Here is a 19,405-nt window from a genome sequence, read left to right as displayed (position 1 = left end):
CGGCCGGGTGTCATCCCCCTTTCTGAGGTGGCCGCGTCCCTCTCTTCACAGATGCCGTCCCCGCGACCCCTGCCCGCCGGGCTCGGGGCAGCGAGAGCACGGAGGGGCTGGGGGGCCTGTCGCCCGGCGAGCTGACCGCCATCCAGTGCAAGAACGTCCCCGATTACCTCAACGACAGGACGGTGCTGGAGAAGCACTTCGGCCAGTTTGTAAAAGTTCGACGGATCATGACCAGGCGCAATAAAAAAATGGCCGTTCTCCACTTCTTTGATCATGTGAGTATCGGAAGTGGCACAAGAGCAGGCTTGGGATGGGTCCAGCTCTGGTGAGAACTGCACCCCTGTTTGGCAAGACAGTACGTTTTTCATTCGGGGGAAAGCTTTGTATAATGAGCGCTGTATTACGGACAGGGATAGAAGTGTACTGAGCCACACCTAAAATGTGGTAGGTGCTGGAGCTCTGTCTGGCTTTAGCATCCAGCTCAAATACCAAAAAAATCTTCCCTGTTTGTTGTCTCACATCGCCCAAACCAGAGTTACATACACTTCTGTATTCTTGCTCAGGCTTGGCAGCACCAAGGGTGAGGTGAGCTTGTGCGATCTCTGCAGAGTGCTCTGCTTGCTGGAAATACTGCCGTTAGGTCAGCGCTGAGGTGTGTTGAGGAGCCAGTTCAGAGACTGCACGTTCTGTTTCTGCTTTATGCTTAAAAGCACACCTTTGGTCTCAGTGCTCTAAGCTGGCTGTAGTGAAAAGCAGCGATTTTTGTGGAAACCTGCCCAGTCCTGCTAGTTGTGTGTAGGTCTGAAGTGAGAGGTTAAAATGCAGTAACCAGAAGTTTATGGAAACTGGTAAATGTTTCTCTGGCATGTTTTGGTGTTGTGATGCTAATAGGTTTTCATACTATGCTTTTCTTTCAGGCTTCTGCAGCTCTTGCCAGAAAAAAAGCAAAAGAGTTGCACAAAGACATAGTAACATTTTGGCAAAAGAAAAAAACAAGTAAGTCTGTGTTTACAAATATGATTACTGGGTGATACGTAAATGGGGTGACATCTGCTCTCTTCTTGTTTCCTAATGTGCTGAGATTGATACAAAGATGATCTCCACAGTAGGAATGTTACAGTTCCAGAGGCATGAGGGTTGTCTGTCACTTTTTCTAGTCAGACTGTTTGGTGTGTAGAGTTTCTGGGAGCATTTTAGGTTATTCTTTACAGAAGCATAAAGATAGTTGTTCTGCATTTTATGTGATACCCTGGCTGGCTCCATCTGTGGCAAAGGCTAATAGTGAATATGCAGAGGAGGGGAAAAAGAACAGGATAAAGTATGTAATTACTTCCAGAATAATTTCTCAGCCTTCAACAGTCTATGGCTCAGGAACCCTGGGAGCCAGAACGGGTGTCTTAGCCCTTAGAGAATTTTTTCCTTGTGAAGTTACTCAGTTCTCTTGTAAGCTCTGTAAACTTTCGGCATCCACAGTGCTGTCCTCCCATTGAGGAAGCTTTAAGTGAGTGGCTGCTAATCGCAGTTGGAAAGTGCACTGTTTCTTAAATTCCTGTTGTCTAAAACATTTTACTTGATCTGAGCCAAAATGCTGTTTCAGCTATACAAAAGAGCTGAAGACATCTTGAAATTACAGTGTATTTTAAAAGAGGGTTTAGAAACCATTCATACAGCCACATAAGAGGAATGTGGTGGCATTAACTTTGTGCTTCTATCTAGAAATAGCATGTTCTTGAGCGATTTAAGAAAACCCAGTTTCAAATGCCTCACTGCCTGCTTCAGAGCATGGGATGGGATGTGGGCTTCCAGATTTCAGCAAAGTACCTTGAGGATGAGTTAAGGAGTACACTGGAGTGAGTGTCTGTGTTGCTGAGGTTGCTGTTCTGTGTATCATCAATTACATACTGCCTGAACCAAAAAGAGAGAACAGCATGTGTGGTTAGCCTCCAGAGAGCTGATCTTAGAAATGGCAAAACTGGATTCCAGATGCTGCTTGGGATTAGGGCAAGAGATGTGAATGTTGGCTGTTCACCCCCTAGGAAAATATTGAATTGTCAAGTGCTTCCCTTTCTTCAGCTTTATGAATGCTGCTGTGTGTACCTCTGAGATCCTAGCCTGGGGATACACTTCAGCTGTCAGCCAATGAATGGTTCACCACAGCTTTGACCGACCACAAACTTGCTTTCAGAAAATGAACAGCTGCAGAGTTGTCTTCCTGTGAACTAACATCTTGAAGCAGCAGCTATAGGGGTGCCTGTTTGCTTTTGTTGTTTTAGTGTGGTGTTAAGTCAACAGAAACATGAATGGCAGTATTTTAAAATAACTAATCTGAGAGAGTTTAAGAAATCCAACTGGTTGAAAATTTCTTCCTGAGGGAAGAAATTCCCCCTTCCTGCAAGGTCGTAGATGTAAGTCTTGAGAGAGCATGCCAACCTCAGTCTAAGCTTGGGTATGTGAAACAATTAAAATGCTTCATCAGGAGCACTGGGAATTGTGGTATATGTACGTGAAATGGATTTCATATCCTGTAGAGAGTGATGACTTGTGGATTATATCCCAAACCTGAGAGAACTTAAATTTGCATGATGATCAGACTTCATTTACTTACAAGCTGCTGAACAGTTAGTTATTGATAAGTGATATTTTATTGAAAAATACTTTATAGAATAGTGAAGCTGAGTAGCAGTTGGTAGACTTACTCAGTACAGCTTCTAGTGCAAATTGTCCTGGAAGTTTTGTCTGTGTGTACAAAACTGTGACTCTTAGTTTTACTTTCTAATGGTATTTTTTTAAAACAAACTGCTCCCCACCACCCCCATGGGGAAAAAAAAGAGTTGTTGCTTAAACTATTTGGCAAGTACCTGGCTACATGTTTATATGTCACTTCAGGTCCAGCAAAAAGAGAATTTTCTTCCAAGGAGAAGAAAGCAGGTGACGATGAAGGAAGACAAAGTAGTGAAGAGCAAAACTATCAGCATTCCCCTCTTCGAAAACCTTTAATAAGATCCTCTGCCAGCAGTATCATCCCTGGTAAAAGGTACATCTGTTCCTCTGGGGATCCGTCTGGCAGGAAACAGTGTGCATGGGGAAAAATGATGATCAGTGTGTACCAAATAGTCGTGTTCTTATCGGGGAGTGTGCTTCCCTCATCTCTTCTGGTTTGTCTGAATTAGAAGCTCACAGATCTTGCACTCTGTCAGAAAGATACTTCTACCTGCTTTTTAAGGTCTCTTAATTTGGTCTGTGTATTGCGTTAGAGTATCTTGTTCTTAACAACATGAATAACAACACCTGCAATAATGAGGTATAAGGGAATTGAATGAGACGGTGCAGAGCCAAACTAGGACCAAGCAGTAATGACACTGTTCTGTGGTCATGAGTAAATGAGCTTCTGAAGTGAGCAGCTTCATTTATAGGCAATTACAGTTCTGCAGAATGAGAAACCCCTTTTCAGAGTAGCTGGTGAGTTTGGATTGTTGTCTTGTCTCGCTTCAAGAGAATGGTCTTTGTACAGGAATCCTTGTTTTGTGTCAGTTGCTGAAGGGGCAAGGTTGTCATCTTTCTGTGGTACCTTAATGGTGTGTATAGCATGACAAAAGTAATTTGATATGTGTAGTCATATAATTATAAAACTAGTAATACGTTGTAGAGGAATGATTTTACTTAACAAAGTATGGTCCCTGTAAAATCTTTTAATAATCTCTGTTATAGAAAGCATTTGGTTTTTTTCACACCAAACAGCAGGCTAGTTCCTGGCTTAAAATGCAAACTGCTGTGCCATAGTGATGCAAAAATGCTGCAACAGCCATCTGGTTCTGTCCATGCTAAGACAGATTCAGTAATGCCATTTCTGTTGTACAAAGGTGGAGGCTTTCACTACAATCAAGAATGATTGGTAGTGTTGTCAAGGCAGTGCTGAAGATTTAACCAGATTAATTCACAGTGCTAGTGTTAGTTCATAACAACCTTAGTATGTTGATACATATTTCGTTTATTTGATACGTTGCCTTGTGAACAAAATACTCTTCTAACAGAGAGGTTGATGTCTTGAAGAACAGTGAATTTATTAAGGCTGGGGCATGCATTAGTGTATTATTAATAAAAACCTATTTTTAGTTCTCCAGCAAAGAAGCCTGGTCTTCGAAAGGCACTGCAGTTTGAAGCAGATTTGTTTGATTCTAGTTCTGAAGGGCAGAGTTCAGAGGCCTTGGGAGCTTCATTGTCATCTCTTGGTAACCTGGTAGGATTAGTGGCTGAGACATCTGAAGAAAGATACCGTCTTTTGGACCAAAGGGACAAAATCATGCGACAAGGTAAGTACACTAGTTAATGAGTGTAACATCTGCTTCTCTGCTGGAAAGAAATAAAGTGTTTGGTGTCTGTTGCAAAGCTGTTGTGATATTATGGAAATGGCTTTAAAGAGATCTTAACGTGGAGCAATCTGTAAATTACGCTTCTGTTGTGTATATGTATGTGCATTAATTTATTGTAGGACACGCAAAAATCTGTTTTACTTACTGCACATGCATATTTCTTGTGGGCAGTGAATAGCAGACTGTTTGTCTTCTGTGAAGGAGGCAATGTAGGGAGAATTGCATCCTTGCGGGCTCTTTGAAGAAAGCTAGCCAAAGCCTAACGATTTTTCTCTAAACTCAAACTACTATACAGCTGATAATTATTTCAAGAAATGTCCCTTTGTTTCACAGTGCTGCGTTGTAAACCCTTCCATCTTGTGCTTGCCATTTCAAAGCTGACCCTACTTCTAATTTAAGATCTTATTTAAAATATAGACAAACAGATTTCTTGTTGACTTGACATGGAATTATGAAATTGCTGGTTAGGACACAAAACATTGGGTATCTTTCAGAGGCTTCAATCTTTTCAGCAAAACTCTCTATATCCAGGTGGGACGGTAGGAGAAACTTCCCCAGAGGAATGATGAAGCCCTGGGACAGCCCCCAGAGTGGAGGAACCCCATTCTTGTGCATTTCTGACCATGCCAAAGCATGGATACAGCCTTGCTCTGAGTAAAGCTAGGATGGAAATCTCTAGAGACCTTTTCCCACAAGCTGCTTTTGTAACTGTTGCCCTAGCAATGTACTTCTTGACATCCATCCATTGACCAATGTACAGATGCCAACTGAAGTATCTGGCATGCTTAGGGCTATGTTGGCACATCAGGGTAATAGCTTGTAATGAAAACAAAACCAAGAGATTCTTAGTGTTTCTTCAATTTTACTTATTTGTTTTAGCTCGAATAAAAAGGACTGATCTTGGCAAAGCAAAAACTGTTGTTGGCACTTGCCCAGACATGTGTCCTGAAAAGGAGCGCTACATGAGGGAGACAAGAAACCAGCTCAGTATCTTTGAATTGCTTCTAGGATCTGACAAGGTATGAGCACTCCGTATGCAGGGGCTTGTTGTTCCCAGGACATTTGTTTGCTTGCTGCTTATGTGAACCTGTCAGTGTTGTTTTGTTGATTGCAGGGCTAATTCTGGTGGGAAAAATTCTGGAGGCCATTTCATTAATGTCTTTCAATTCCCCATTGTAAAAAAAGAAGGCTAGAGAATTGCTTTTTTGCTCTAAGTCATGTCTTTTTTTTTTTAGCTACAGACAGGGTTTTAGAACTGTAGTTCTAAAACTATAGGGCAGCAGTATACACTGTCTTGAAGGTTATGAGTTTGAGACTAAGTCAACACTTTAGGATCCTGTCATAAAAGAAAATATATTTGCTATCATAGCAGAATGGATGTGGGCTGTTAGTGTGAACAGTAGAGAAACTCCTTTAATAGTCTGATGCTTACTAAAGTAAAGGCATGGATGAGATGAAATCTTCTGTGCTCCTAAAAAGTTGAATGTACTTCTTGGACTTTGATTCTTTTCTCTGCATCCTGCAGGTAGATCATGCAGCAGCAATCAAAGAATATAGCAGGTCTTCAGCAGATCAGGAGGAACCTTTGCCCCATGAATTGAGACCCTCTGAGGTGTTGAGCATGACCATGGACTATTTAGTGACAAACATTATGGATCAAGGAGAAGGAAACTACCGAGAATGGTATGACTTTGTCTGGAACAGAACTCGTGGAATAAGAAAGGTAAGCACTGGCGGATGGAGAGGTTTGAAGAAAGCAAAAGATCACATAATGCTGTAAAAAGTGAAGCAAAAAGTAGCAGTAACTCAAATGTTTTGAATTGCAAAGTGACTCAAAACAGAGTTGAATTGAGTTTTTCAAAGGTAGTGCCAGTTGACTGTGCTCTTCAGCTGTAGTTTAAAAATACATGCAATGCTTTATCATTCCAATTAGGATATAACCCAGCAACATCTCTGCAACCCGCTGATGGTGTCTCTGATTGAGAAGTGCACTCGCTTTCACATCCATTGTGCTCACCACTTGTGTGAAGAACCCATGTCCTCCTTTGATGCCAAAATCAACAATGAGAACATGACTAAATGCCTGCAGAGCTTGAAGGAGATGTATCAGGACCTGGCTAACAAGGGGATTTACTGCAAGAGTGAAGCAGAATTCAGAGGTTATAATGTCTTGCTGAATCTCAACAAGGGTGATATTCTCAGGTGGGAACAACAGATATCACTTGTTTTCTCTTTGTGCCTCTGGGCAGAATTGAGGTTAGGATTAAGTCCAGACAAATTGTGATGGAAGTGAAGAGCTTAGTTGCAAATCTTTTTTGCCAAAGAAAGTGTACTGAAGTAATGTTTTACTTGAATTTTTCAATAGGTCATTTTAAAAAGTGTACTTTTTAAGAAAAGGAGAAAAAAGTTTTGTTTATCTCCTTGAATAACTCGCTGAGCTTCTACAGGTAGTAAAGACCCCCATCCAACCAAAAAAAAAAGTTAACTCTTTGCTATTCTCAAATCAAGGGAAACTTTTTTTTCTCTTCCCTGAGTGGTTTCCAAGCTTCACTTCTTTATCTGCATTAGGACCAAGCAACAACTGTTTTGTGGGCGGAGTCATACTTTGGTTTTCTGGTCAATCTCTTAACTGCCTTCCTCCCTAGACGTTGGAGCGATGTACCTAAATAATATGCTGATTATACAAGCATCATTAGCAGATTAATGATTAGTAAATAATGCTGCAAATTTAATTCACAGCTGTTTGTTTTGGACAGGATTTGCATGTTTTGCTTAAAACTAATTTTAATTGCGTTTTATTACAGGTTGCTATTGAATTGTGATTGTTAATATTGAAGCAAAAGGCTTGCCTCTGGCTTTTGTCTCCACAGAGAAGTACAGCAGTTTCACCCAGAGGTTAGAAACTCTCCTGAAGTTAGATTTGCAGTTCAAGCCTTCGCTGCATTAAACAGCAACAACTTTGTGAGGTTTTTCAAGTTAGTGCAAGCAGCTTCTTACCTGAATGCCTGTCTCCTACATTATTATTTCAACCAGGTGAGAAAAAGGCAGATGGATATATTTTGAAGTGTTAATCAGTAAAACAGCCTGAGGCTTCTGGGACGAAATCATCTTAGCAGAAAACTTGGTAGATATTTAGCCTTAAAAATAATCTTATTCTTGCTTCTTCAGAAGTGTTTAAAAATTTATCAAGAGTTTTCTGCCATGATATAAAAGGCAAACACTAAAATGCCCTTCTCGACATTTTTTCCCATGACTGTGTACAAATACATACTATTTCCTCTGAAAATAATCGGGAAGCAGAGAAGCAGGCCTGAGACTTTTGCAAAGGAAATATCAACCTCCACTTTCAGAAGCCCTTGCAAGTTTTTCCTCCTGCACAAGAATTGCAAAGGGATATGCACAAAGTGAGCAGCATCAAAGAGGAGCAGAAACTAGAAAGCAAATGCATAGAATGTAAAAAGAAAGTTAAATCTGAATAGTTGATTTTGTGGATATTTGATGACAAAGTGCTGATTTCTTTGAAACACAATTTTTGTGTTTATAGTATACTTCGTAGTACATTTTTGGGTCTTTAACTTAGTAGTTACATGGCTTTTTCTTTTATCTTCCCCCAGATTCGTAAAGATGCTCTCAAATCTCTCAATATTGCCTACACTGTGAGCACCCAAAGGTGTACAGTGTTTCCCTTGGATCACCTGGTCCGCATGCTACTGTTCAAAGATTGTGAGGAAGCAACTGATTTTATAAGTTATTATGGCCTGAGTGTATCTGATGGGTAAGTGTAAGGAAAAGGGCATTTGTGCCATAAGATGCGTAGTGGGGTTAGGCCGATGTTAGGCAAAGCATTAATGTGCATGGGCTGCTCCTGCAGTTTGCAACCAGAAAAACAGAAGAATAGGCAAAGGGTAGGGGCTGGGCTCTGAAAGCAAAGCACTAGGATAGTGATGGGTGCAAATTTTAATAATCTGTTCTATTTTAATTGCTGTAATTATGAAAAGTTCTTTCATTTTGCATCTTTCCATCAAGAAATAGGGTTTGTATCCCTGTAACTACTGTGACTTCCCACAATAGCTTTTTTTGCACTTGTACGTTTTTTGGTTTTTTTTTTTTTTAACTTGGTTTGATAAGATGACAAGGGATTTCCAGAAGGCTGAAGGAATTTTGTATCCTTGAAGGTGGTGAAAAACAAGAGAAACATTTCCCCCAAAGGAGAGATTGCTTATTGAGCTCAGTCTCCATTGGACGGCAAGGACTTTTTCTCCAGAAAGAGACATTATGGATAATCCAGTAGGAAAAAAAAAAAAAAAATTGGTTTAGGTTCTTATCTTGCAGTTGAATTTAATTGCGGTAGTTGGAGTAAATTGCAGCTCTGTAGGAAATTAAAATACAGTTCTGCGTCTCAGGAAACCTGTCATTACAGTGATACAGTAGGGCAAGGATGAAGATGAACAGTACAAACCAGTTTTTAGAGGATGTTGGAAGCCAACGGTTTGCAGATAAGTGTCTGCTGTGGAAATACATACGTTGTAAGATGTGTAAACTCAAGAGAGTGGAGAAGGCAAAAAAATTGAGCATGCCAGTTAGAGTGCTTTATTTCATGTTAAAATTCTTTTTAAAATAATAAATTAGCCAGCCTACAGGTGCCAAGATTGGAAGAAGATTGCAGCTTTTAAAATTACTTCTGTAGATAGCCCTAGCATGAATCATGTGGGTAATATACATGGTGGATAAAGGTTAGAAGGAGAAAGAGACAAAATAGTCTACAAGGGTGCCCAAAAATGTTAGTGCAGCTTGTACTTGGTCCTGGGAGGATAGCTGTGAGGACAGTGCTCTCTTCCTTCCCTGCTCTGGTTCCAGCCAAAGATTGAGATCCAGGCTACAGGGGGCAAAGTGCCTGTCTTGCTTTGCCCAGCTAAGGTGTCCAACTGAAAATCTATAGGCTACTGTAGCTTTGAGGATGTACTCCTGGTTTTTATTTTTCTCCAGTGCTTATGTGGAGCTCAATCGCTCAGCTTTCTTGGAGCCAGACGGATTACCCAAACCCCATAAGTCGATGTTTGTGAGCCAGAAGCTAACTGTCTCAGTTGGGGAAGTTGTAAATGGTGGGCCGTTGCCTGCAGTACCTCACCACATGCCTGTGTCCAGCTTCAATGGACAGAACAAGTATACTGGTGGAAGCACCTCTGTGGATCAAGCTAGTAATAGCCAAAAGCCCAGCATGGAAGCAACAGGTGAGAGCAAATATGCATTTTAGATACTGCTTAGTCAGCTCTGTGAGTAGTTTTATTTTGCAAAGTAGAAACTGTTCTTGGCTCATATGGGTTGAAATTGCATGGAAATTTGGGTATAATGAAAGCATATTTTGATTTCAATGTACTTATGTATCTGTAAAAGCTAAGAAGCAACTTCATTAATAAAATGTATTTCCCAATACAGGAAACACTTGGCAAAATTGCACTCATTTCTGTTACATAGCTGAAATAAGTAGATATTTGGCTACTTCAGACAGCCAACTTGCCTTTTCAGTTTGCAGATTTTGTATTGCAAACTGTTTGTTCCCACAGTGTGTATAATCATGTTGTTTTTCAAGTTGGCTGAACATACACTTTTTTGTCCTTGTTGAAAGTACAGATATCTTGAATAAATGCAAGAGGTGTGTGTAGGTGCTAGGTGTACTTAGAACAGTTGTGTTACTGGATGTAATGTATATACTTGGTATTGGAGGTAATGTGCAATGAAATCTTCGAATTTAAAAAAAAAAATATTCATAAATATAAATAAGTTTCTATGATATCTTTTTAAGGCAGAAAGCCTCTGTTATAGACTTGGTTTATGGCCTGATGAGATTTATCAGACAAGCCAGCTTTTGAAGATAAGAATAGTTTTCCTTCTATTTGGCACTGACCTGTTTCTGTAATTTTTCTCTCCACCCCCTGCCCCTCAAGAAGGAAGAGTGGAAAGCAAAGGTGTGGATTTAGATGCCGCAGCAGTAAGGGTCCAGCCCCCAGCTAATCTTCTGCCCTCACTGTTACCGCGTCAGCTTGTACCAGTGCTGCCTCCTGGACAGGCAATCTCCCAACCTGCTGGGCAACCTGAGCCTCTCTCTTCAAAGCCTCAGCCTGTCTACACAGACACAGTAAGGAAATTTAAACTTAGACACTCCCTGCTTCGGTGCTTTGGATACTTTGGGAAGTTATTTCTTTGGACTATTCTGAAAAGAGAAAGTCTTGAGTGATTTCAGATGCAAGCTTGAAATGTCACTGCTTGCTCCGAATCCTTTGTGGGACAAGCAGTCCTGTCTGTTTAGCATTTGAGAAACCCCTAAGGAGAGAGTCAGAAAATGATAGTAGAAAGTTACTATCTTTGGTTTAGTAGGTAAACTTTGCTTTAGTGAATAATACTGAGCTGTTTCTTAACGGCAGGTATTTCAAATGAGATGTGACAAAGTTTCTTCTTGTGGATATATGACTATTAATATTGGGTCTTGAACGCATACCCTGTGTATCTGTGCTGTTCCCCTTTTTCTCCCTCCCACAGATGTTTAGATATGTACTAATGCTGAACTCCTCTCGGAGTGTCTCATTGCTTTCTGAAGTACAGCTGCCATATTCTACCTAGATGTGGCTACATTTCAGTGAAGACTAGACCTGGTCATTTGGAATTAAATTGGCTAGAATGAGAATGTTTCAAGTAAGAAAATGGGAATCCCTCTCAAAATCTACTTTTCTTAGCTATTATTTTCTAACTTTACTTGCCCATACTTAATACAGAAAGTTGCTTTTGTTTCTGGGCTGTTATTAACCTTTTAGATAGTCTAAAATTTCCAGGCTGTTTTGTTTGATTAAGTTAGCTTAGTTTGTAAGTAGAAATACAGATGATGTTTTCAATTACAGTCAGTTAAACAAGGCTGAAAAGCTTCACTCCCAATTCACGTGTGTGCCAAGCCCATCCTGAGCAGGACTGCATCTTACTTCAGCTGCTTCCTCTGCTGTGTTGTAGGACATTGCCGAAGTGGTGGATGGGCTTGTGCATGACGTCCTCAAAGGAGAGTGCAGAGAAGTCGGCAGAGCAGGAGTGGCTTATGCAACTGCTGCTATCTGGTAAAGAGCATTTATTACTAGTACTTCTGGAGCCTGTCATCAAAGGTGCAATTTGCCATAGCTGCACCACATATGGAGATCATAAAGCTAAGCAAGGCAAGGTCTGTAGTGGAGATAGTGTTACTGATACAGTTGAGGGGAAAGCAGACCTTTCTTCAGATGTCTGCCACCTCCCTGTTACACACCAGCTAGCCTAATGGAAGGCTAACTGCAAATCTCTGTAAACCTTGTCTTACGTGACGCTCGCGCCACTGCCACAAGAAATACGTGTTGTGGAAGGGAAGGTACCCGAAGGGGGACAAGAAGAGTAAGTCCACATGTGAGTGCTTCTCTGCTTCAAGTAACGTTTCCTCTCCAAGGAAGTTGGGTAGAGTCGTAGATGTGGGTTTGTGACCAAAACGATGTTACTAATGCACCAGTGTTTTGGTTATTGCTGAACAGCACAGAGTCAAGGCCTCCCTTGTTTCCCACTTTGCACTCCGTGAGTAGGCTGGGGGTGTGCCAGGGCTGGGAGGGGACACAGCCAGGACAGCTGACTCAGGCTAAACAAAATCCATACCATGTGATGTCACAGTTGGCAATAAAACTGCGTTACAGGAAGAAGGAGGTGGTGTCCTAGCTTCCAGGGTGGCCATTGATTGAAGACTGTCTGGGCACTGGTCTGCCTGTGGGAGGTGGTGGCTGCCTTTGCTTTGCTTGGTGTGGGTTGTTCGGGGGTTTTTTTTCCCCCTTCACCTGTTACAGTGTCTTTATCTCCATCCACAAGTTTTCTTGCTTTTGTTCTTTCTATTGTCTCCTCTGTCCCAACGTGGGGAGGGGAATGAGCCAGCGGCAGTGTGGGTGCTTGGCTGGTGGTCAGAGTCAGCCCACTGCAACAGGGTGAGGGTGTGCTTGAGAAAAGCACAAGGAGTAGGGCTTTGAATGAAAACTTTCTGGCTTTGAAAAGAGAATTCCTGTTTCTGCACAGCACCTCAGAGGCCACCGTGGAGGAACTTATGACTGAAGTGATAAGGGAGATCGTCAGACAAGTGGCTGGAAGCGTGCTTTTCGCGGAAAGGGAGCGTGTCAAAGAGGAAAGGCGCAGAGTGGAGGAAGAGAGGTGAGTTGCTGCTTTTGCTGTAGGACAGGGTGGGCTGTATATGCCCTCAGGCAGCATAACAACAGCTGGTGCCAACCTGAGTCCTTGCACATGTGCTCAGGCCCTGTGTCTTTCTGCCATGCTGACAGCATTCAGTTTGTCTCATCTTGTCTCACCTTAAACTGCCCTGGGATTGTGCAGATGGGCTGTCCCTTCTGTGTTCTCAGGTGATCTGTTGGTTAGTATTTTGGTGACCTCACAGAGCCACTATGAAAATGGTGGGTGGGAATTTTGGGAACTTCTGTTCACTCAGAGCTTCCAGAGAGGGAGATGGATCCTGACCTTGCAGGAACTTTTCCTTCTGAGTGAGCTACTTGTATGTAGCTTACTGGGGTAAGGAGACAATAAACCCATCGTTTTCTGTATTTTTGAGGGAAGCCTGGCTCCATGCAAAGCTTTTTAGAGAAACTAGCTAGTGGGAACTCAATTTTAGGCTAACTAACTGTCTGACACTGTGTATAGCGCTTGTGTAATTAAGTGGCAGGTTTGTCAGTGTAAATCTTCTCACTGGTGTAAATCTTGCCACTCTTGTCTTGACACTTGTGTAAATCTCTTCTCTGTCCTTCCAGGCAAAAGCAGGAAAGAGAAAAGTTAATAAAGCAGTTGAGCCAGTTGGTGGGTATGGAGTTAATGGAAGAAGTAATAAAGGAGAGTGTTCAAGAAGCTTCAGCCAATGAGTTAAAGTATGTACTGTATGCTATATTTTGTTGCAGGATGCTTTCCTAAGGTTAAGAATTTGTTAGGGAGTGGTGGGCTTCTTGCTTGGCCTGCTCTGAGTTCATCTTCAATAAGCTACTTTAAAGAGAGGATAAGCGTACTTGATCATACAGTGGGCTGCCAGTTTGCCGTCACACTGTTGGGCAGTAGCAGTCCTCCAGGTTGCAGGGAATAGAGGTTTTGTCTAGGACAAAGCTGCCCTCTGTGCTTATTTTTCATCTGACCCCCTTACAGCTCATCTGTGGGCTCTCTTGTAGACCCTTCTTTCGAAGCCCATGACCAGTGTAAAACTTGAATGACTTCTGATTTCTTACAGGCCTTATTTAGAAAGGCCATAGAGTAGAAGTGTGGAAAATCCCTCCCCTCTGCTAAATGTGATGATCTTCCCTGTTTGTACCTCAGCTAATTGTATGGGCATTTGTTGCAGTCTCCACCTCACTAGAGGTCTTGGTTTGTTTCATTTTGAACTAGATGTGCCTTAGAAAGAGACCAGCAAGCCCGTATTGCCCGGTGTTCAGAGGAAGTCTGTGGTCATGTCATGGACCTCTTTCTGGAGGATGAGATTTTCCAGATTGCTAAGGAAACCCTTCAGGAGCTCCAGTGTTTCTGCAAGTATTTGCAACGGTGAGTTGCTACTTTGTGACACAACCACTTTTCTTGGGAGTGTTAGCATGGAGTGGTTAATAGAGTTTGAACTGCAGTTGTCTGGTTGCATTCTTTTTGCTGTTGTCTTGTCTCCTCTATAAGGGTACACTTACAGTCTTATTACCAGCCTCTAATGAGTTAGTTGGCTATATGTGGGGAGGAGAGCACACCTCATCAGAGTCATGAGCTTGGTAGGAGATTTCAGCTTCATTCTATCTAGAAACTTGTAATAATTTCTCCTTGTATTCTTTTTGTTGGATGCTTGTTTTTCTGGATGTGTCCTAAGCGTTCAGTGGCTGTTGTGGTGCTCCAAGGCAGAGATTCATTTCTCCCTGTGCTGTGCTGCCCCAGTACAGTCAAGTTGAGGTGCATTTCAGCTGGCATTTCTCACTGCTAAAGAAGAAGCAGCAGGCTAGTCTTTTTACTGTGGAGCACCTTCCCTTGCAGAGTTCTTTCTGTCCTAAAACTGAGTTCGTGTGTGTCTTCAGGGCATGCATAAATCACCTCAGTGCGATAGGGAAGGTTGAGGAGGAGCCTGAAGATACATGAAACAAATGTACATGTAGCAATCAAGAAAACTGGGTGATGCAGGAATGTCTTTTAAAAGCCCTGAAAATACCTGAGGAAACACAATAAAAGATCTCAATTCATAAATTTTTGTGTTACAAAGCTGTTGGGTGGTACATGTTTTGAATCATTTGGTCATAGAAAAATAGACTAGCATCTAAGGATAAAGGCATTATGGTCTCTCCTTGCTGGTGGATTTGCCTTTTTTAATGTTCCTTAGAACAAGAAAAAGAGGCACATCTTTCTTACTGCAGTAGATGTTGTGAAATTATTTTCAGGAAGTGCTTGAGATGTCAGAGAAGCTTTGTAATGGATCATTGTAAAATGCTCTATGTGCTAGGAATAAACATGCTGAAAATGGGGAAGGAAAACTATGCTTAAAGTTTTGCCTGGGAAGCACGGCTAGGACAGCTGAGGAAGGGCTGAGATGGAAGAGTGGCAATCCTGCTTCCCTCCTGTGATCTCTCTGGCCACAGAGAGCAAGTGCAGCTTGCTAAGCAGAAGACTGCTTCCTTTTGTCTTCATTGATTTTTGAATGGGGCACAAGGCTGCCTCTTTTGGACACTGCATGTGTACAGCTGGCAGGCCTCCTTCCATGCATGCTCTGAGCTCCAACTTTGAGGCTGTGTGCAAAAATACAGCCTGTGCCCACTGCACCACCCACATGCACCACCTCACCCTCACCCCTGAGCAGACTGTGACTTGTGGGGTGTTTGAGAGCCCAATCCAGTCCGAAGAGCAAAGATGAGAAAACCTGTTTGGTCTGCAGGAGAGTTTATTGATGTGACCTATTTATCTGTTCTCTTCCAAAGGTGGAGGGAGGCAGTGGCAGCTCGAACAAAGTTGAAACGTCAAATGAGGGCGTTTCCAGCTGCTCCCTGTTGTGCAGATCCAAAAAATAAACTGAAAGCCCTGTCCCCCAGTGCTGAGTGGCCTATAACTATGGAGAACTTGTGTAAAAGAATTGTGAACCTGGGGAATGGAGGAAAGCTGGGGATCTCTTGCACGAGGTAAGGCTACTTACAGTGACAGCAGTTGGCAATCTGTTTGATTTTTGGAAGGCAAGTTACAAAGTAATGCTCTTTGAACCTTCATTGTGAATGTTAAATAGTTTTGCAAAACTTTGTTCAAATACCCCCCAAAAGACCCTTTCTGCACAAATGCCTTGACAAAGGCTGCAAACCTAAAGAAACCCTTCTTCTATTAATGGCAACTTTCTAAAATGTCTGCAGTACTTCTCAGGTTTTAGTGAGTGTTTCCTAAATTAGGTTAAAATACTTGTTTTATACCAAAAATTACAACCAAGAATTTTTTGTTTCCAGATTAAACTGGCTGAGAAACAAAACAGTGCATGAAATTAAAGTTCAGCACTTCTACCAGCAATTGTTAAGGTATGTTGGTGTTTGATCCTTGTTTTCTTTCTAAGCAAACTGTAACAAAAATGTCAGTAAGGAATGACAAATCGTACTCAAGTGTCTACTTGCAGCCTTACTTCTGAGAGTATTTTTGAGATAAGGGAAGATAAATTAATGAAATTATTAAGCCATCTGATCCTATTGCTGTGGGTGTAACTTTAAGGATGGAGTGGGGGAGAGGGTGTTGTACCTGGGTGGGATGGGGCTTGGGATAGGATATAGGAGGAGAGGAGTAAATGAGCTGTTATGGCCTGGCTTGTGATTGATATAGATGTTTAAATTGCAGCAGGAGGTCTGCCTTCTTATGGCTTGTCATGCACTCTAGTGACTGTTTATTGGAGCAGGGTATTGAAACAGCATGGAAGTGAAGCAATACACATATAGTCCCACAATCCCCAAAGTAAGGCTAGTGTAACAGATTTAGCAGTTGCAATTCTTGAAGGCATCTGGTCTGTGGTGAAATAGGTGGGCAACGGATCTAAAGAGTTAGCTCTAATTTTGGACTGTTTGAACTGGATGATAGCTACTTACAGTATTGTAACTTGTTCAAAGCAAGAAAAACATTCCCCAGGTGTGAATGATCACTAAGGGAACTTTTCACCAGCTTCTATCTCTCTTTAAGTGATTTAGCTTGGACTCCCCTGGATCTTGTCTCATTAATCACTGAGCATATTCCAGTTCAACAAGAACATGTTTTTTGGAAGGTGCTACTGGTTTTGCCAGATGATGATGAATATGTGGAGAATGATCCCAGTAGGTAAGTAAAAGAGTTTATTGCTGGGTCCCTTTCTCATGCGGGGCTGTCAAATGGAAGAAGAGTAGTAGTATACGGTCCTTGATGTATGTTTTTCCCATACCATGTCAAATTGCCATTTTAGTTTTTGGTTTGGTTTTTTTTCTTTCTCCAGAGCACTCTAAAGAATATAGCTGTAACTTACTGCAGTGGTCTGTATCTTCTGACATCGTTAATTGAATTCCTTTTGCTCATACTGAAAATGGAAAACCTTGAGATGTGTAGTAGTGTGGAGAATTTCAGGACATTTAATAGCTATTTAGCAAAATCTAAGCAACATGAAGGTTGGGGTTATGATAGATTGTGGTGTCTTAGAGGTGTTGGCGCTAAAACCCTAAAATGCCATTTTTCTAAAACAAAAGCCTGAAAAGCCTACTCTTTCTTCTTTGCTAGAGTACTGGTGGATTGGTTGAAAGCCAAATTTATGGGAGACAAAAGCTGGAAGAAAAATGTTTCACATACAGAAGGCAGAATTCAAACATTGACATTATTTAATTCTCCTGGCATGCAAGGGAGCAGAAGCATTAAAGTTAGTGTGTGTATAAAGGTAGGTGAGAACAAATTCATGATGCCTACTAAGCCCTAAAAGCAGGGTGTGCTCTTCTCCAGTGGATGTTGTGTGGAGGCTTTCCACACTGTGTCCTGTCAGATGGAGGGAGGTGATACTGGGAGGCCTGGGGTTGTTGAAAAGGCCTGAAAAAAGATGGATTTTAGTCCTTGTTTCCAGTCAACCGAGTAAACCTGCCTCAATACAGTGCCATAGTTACAACCTCAATCATCTCAATTCCTGATGGCAAATGAGGTGCTGAAGTGCACTTTTGTGCTCACCTGCATCTATTGGCCACATCCATATTTGTCTGCCTTATAAGTCATTGTCTTAGGATTTGTAGAGCTCCTGGTAAGGAATGTCAAAGCTGAATGCTAATGGTAGTAAACTGTATGAAAATAGTTTAATTTAGCTTTAACTACATTACTGTTGTCCTCTTTGTAACTTGTATAGGTGGCACATGGTGCGTTGTCCAACTCTGAGCTTGATACAGCTGAGATGCAAAAAGACTTGCTTGGAACCAGTGGTCTCATTCTTCTCCTGCCCCCTCGAGTTAGGAGTGAAGATGTTGCAGAAGATGATGTTTATTGGCTTTCAGCTTTGCTGCAGTTGAAACAGTTGCTTCAGGCCAAACCTTTCCACCCGATAGTTCCCCTGTTGGTTCTAGTCCCTGGTCAGGAAGAGGAGTCCACAGAGAAAGAAGTAGAAGAAGGTACTTATTTCTACTTGAAAAAACAATGGGAATGTTTAGGGCTGCCCCAAGTAGAACAGTTGCAGCTAGTGCAGTCCCTCAAATACAGCGTCCAGGAAAGGGAGAGACTCTGAAGTACAATAGTTTTCAAAGCATTCCTAGAAATCCAGAGGGCTTAAGAACTGACCAATATGGAAAGAAATGAACTTTCTTTTGGTTTCCAGTTTTCCTTTGCACACAGTATTTGATCCTGAGAGTCTGTGGGGAAAGATGGAGGAAAGAAGTGATGCTGTAAATGTATGTAGAGTGTGATACTAGGTCAGAGTAGGAGCTGCCCGTTTGTTCTTTCTCTGTGTTTTCTTATTTTTAAGGTTTGATGCTGCAGGATTTGATTTCAGCTCAGCTTATTTCAGACTTCACCATTGTTGAACTCCCAGGTTCTATCAATGACTTAGAAGGCACTGGAAGGGTAAGAACAGCAACTCACATGAAGAGATACTTGACTGTTTTATCATTAACCTCTCAATTATAAATGCCTTATAAGGAATAATTGTGTTCTCAGTAGCTTAAATTGCAGTTGAGTCTTGTGTAATGGGATATTTTTTCTGGTGAAGTTTCTGTAATGTAATTTTTGTTCAAAAAGCTCTCCTACCATTTTTTCACACACTTGAATTTGCTGGAGTTGGGTACTCTTGTTGGCAGTGATTCCAACATCAGCCAGAACTATTCTGACATGAATGAAGTATTTCTCCTACTTTTCCATTATTTGTGGCTGCTCTGTTTTAACTGACTAGACATCAGTGGCATTTGCTACATAAAAGATAGTTTCTTCTGTGTAATACTGAAAACTGCACTGAGACCAAAATATGTGGTTTATGTAAATCCATTGTCTGTTCCGCTTTGCTTTTACTAGCAGAGGTACCATTGCTGCCTAACAGACGACTGCTAGTGGTGGGTACACCTTTGTATCCTTAAGCTCACAGTCCTAAAATGCAAAGGACCCTTTGTAGTTCTTCTGGCTGCTGTAAGATCACCCAGTATTATTCCATCTTGGTGGATGGGCCTGAGGGATGCCTCTGTCCTCTCACATATGCAAAGAAGGATTGTACGGATCTCTCCCTGACAGCCTCCAGGACACCAGCTTCTCCCCTTGTCCTTCAGTTTGCTGTGTGCTTGGCAATAGTGGCCTGGAGACTAATCAAAAACCCATGATGGAAAATGGTACTTACAAGTCTAAAACAGGTTTTTGTGTGTGAGTCCTAACAGATTGGATCAGAATGGTGGGAGAGGGTAATGGCCAAGCTGTCTCATACTAAAAGTAGCTCCAGCCTTGTGTTCCCTTCTCATGGTGTGTCGTGGTTTAACCCGGCTGGCAACTAAGCACCACGCAGCCGCTCGCTCACTCCCCCCCCTCCCTCCGTG

The 19,405-nt window shown here is 41.9% G+C and overlaps 1 protein-coding gene across 1 annotated transcript in view; it reads left to right on the top strand.

Annotated features, from left to right (window-relative positions):
* The window catches only part of LOC104125977 (minichromosome maintenance complex component 3 associated protein), a 27,518-nt gene that overhangs the window by 2,628 nt on the left and 5,485 nt on the right, over window positions 1–19,405 (top strand). Inside the window, exons 2-22 of the mRNA XM_035893971.1 lie at window positions 28–275; window positions 918–996; window positions 2,887–3,034; window positions 4,114–4,310; window positions 5,250–5,389; window positions 5,896–6,093; window positions 6,304–6,572; window positions 7,241–7,403; window positions 7,985–8,145; window positions 9,357–9,601; window positions 10,316–10,506; window positions 11,370–11,470; window positions 12,438–12,569; window positions 13,178–13,291; window positions 13,797–13,949; window positions 15,350–15,547; window positions 15,860–15,928; window positions 16,575–16,709; window positions 17,139–17,292; window positions 17,746–18,004; window positions 18,355–18,452. Of these exons, the coding sequence (XP_035749864.1) occupies window positions 28–275; window positions 918–996; window positions 2,887–3,034; window positions 4,114–4,310; window positions 5,250–5,389; window positions 5,896–6,093; window positions 6,304–6,572; window positions 7,241–7,403; window positions 7,985–8,145; window positions 9,357–9,601; window positions 10,316–10,506; window positions 11,370–11,470; window positions 12,438–12,569; window positions 13,178–13,291; window positions 13,797–13,949; window positions 15,350–15,547; window positions 15,860–15,928; window positions 16,575–16,709; window positions 17,139–17,292; window positions 17,746–18,004; window positions 18,355–18,452 (3,452 nt within the window). The remainder of the gene's footprint in view (window positions 1–27; window positions 276–917; window positions 997–2,886; window positions 3,035–4,113; window positions 4,311–5,249; window positions 5,390–5,895; window positions 6,094–6,303; window positions 6,573–7,240; window positions 7,404–7,984; window positions 8,146–9,356; window positions 9,602–10,315; window positions 10,507–11,369; window positions 11,471–12,437; window positions 12,570–13,177; window positions 13,292–13,796; window positions 13,950–15,349; window positions 15,548–15,859; window positions 15,929–16,574; window positions 16,710–17,138; window positions 17,293–17,745; window positions 18,005–18,354; window positions 18,453–19,405) is intronic.

This window comes from Egretta garzetta, unplaced genomic scaffold (assembly GCF_000687185.1).
Source record: "Egretta garzetta isolate BGI_Z169 unplaced genomic scaffold, ASM68718v1 scaffold875, whole genome shotgun sequence".
In the NCBI taxonomy this organism is placed as follows: domain Eukaryota; kingdom Metazoa; phylum Chordata; class Aves; order Pelecaniformes; family Ardeidae; genus Egretta; species Egretta garzetta.
The sequence above is the reverse complement of the archived record's forward strand: the minus strand, read 5'-3'. Positions and strand labels throughout refer to the sequence as shown.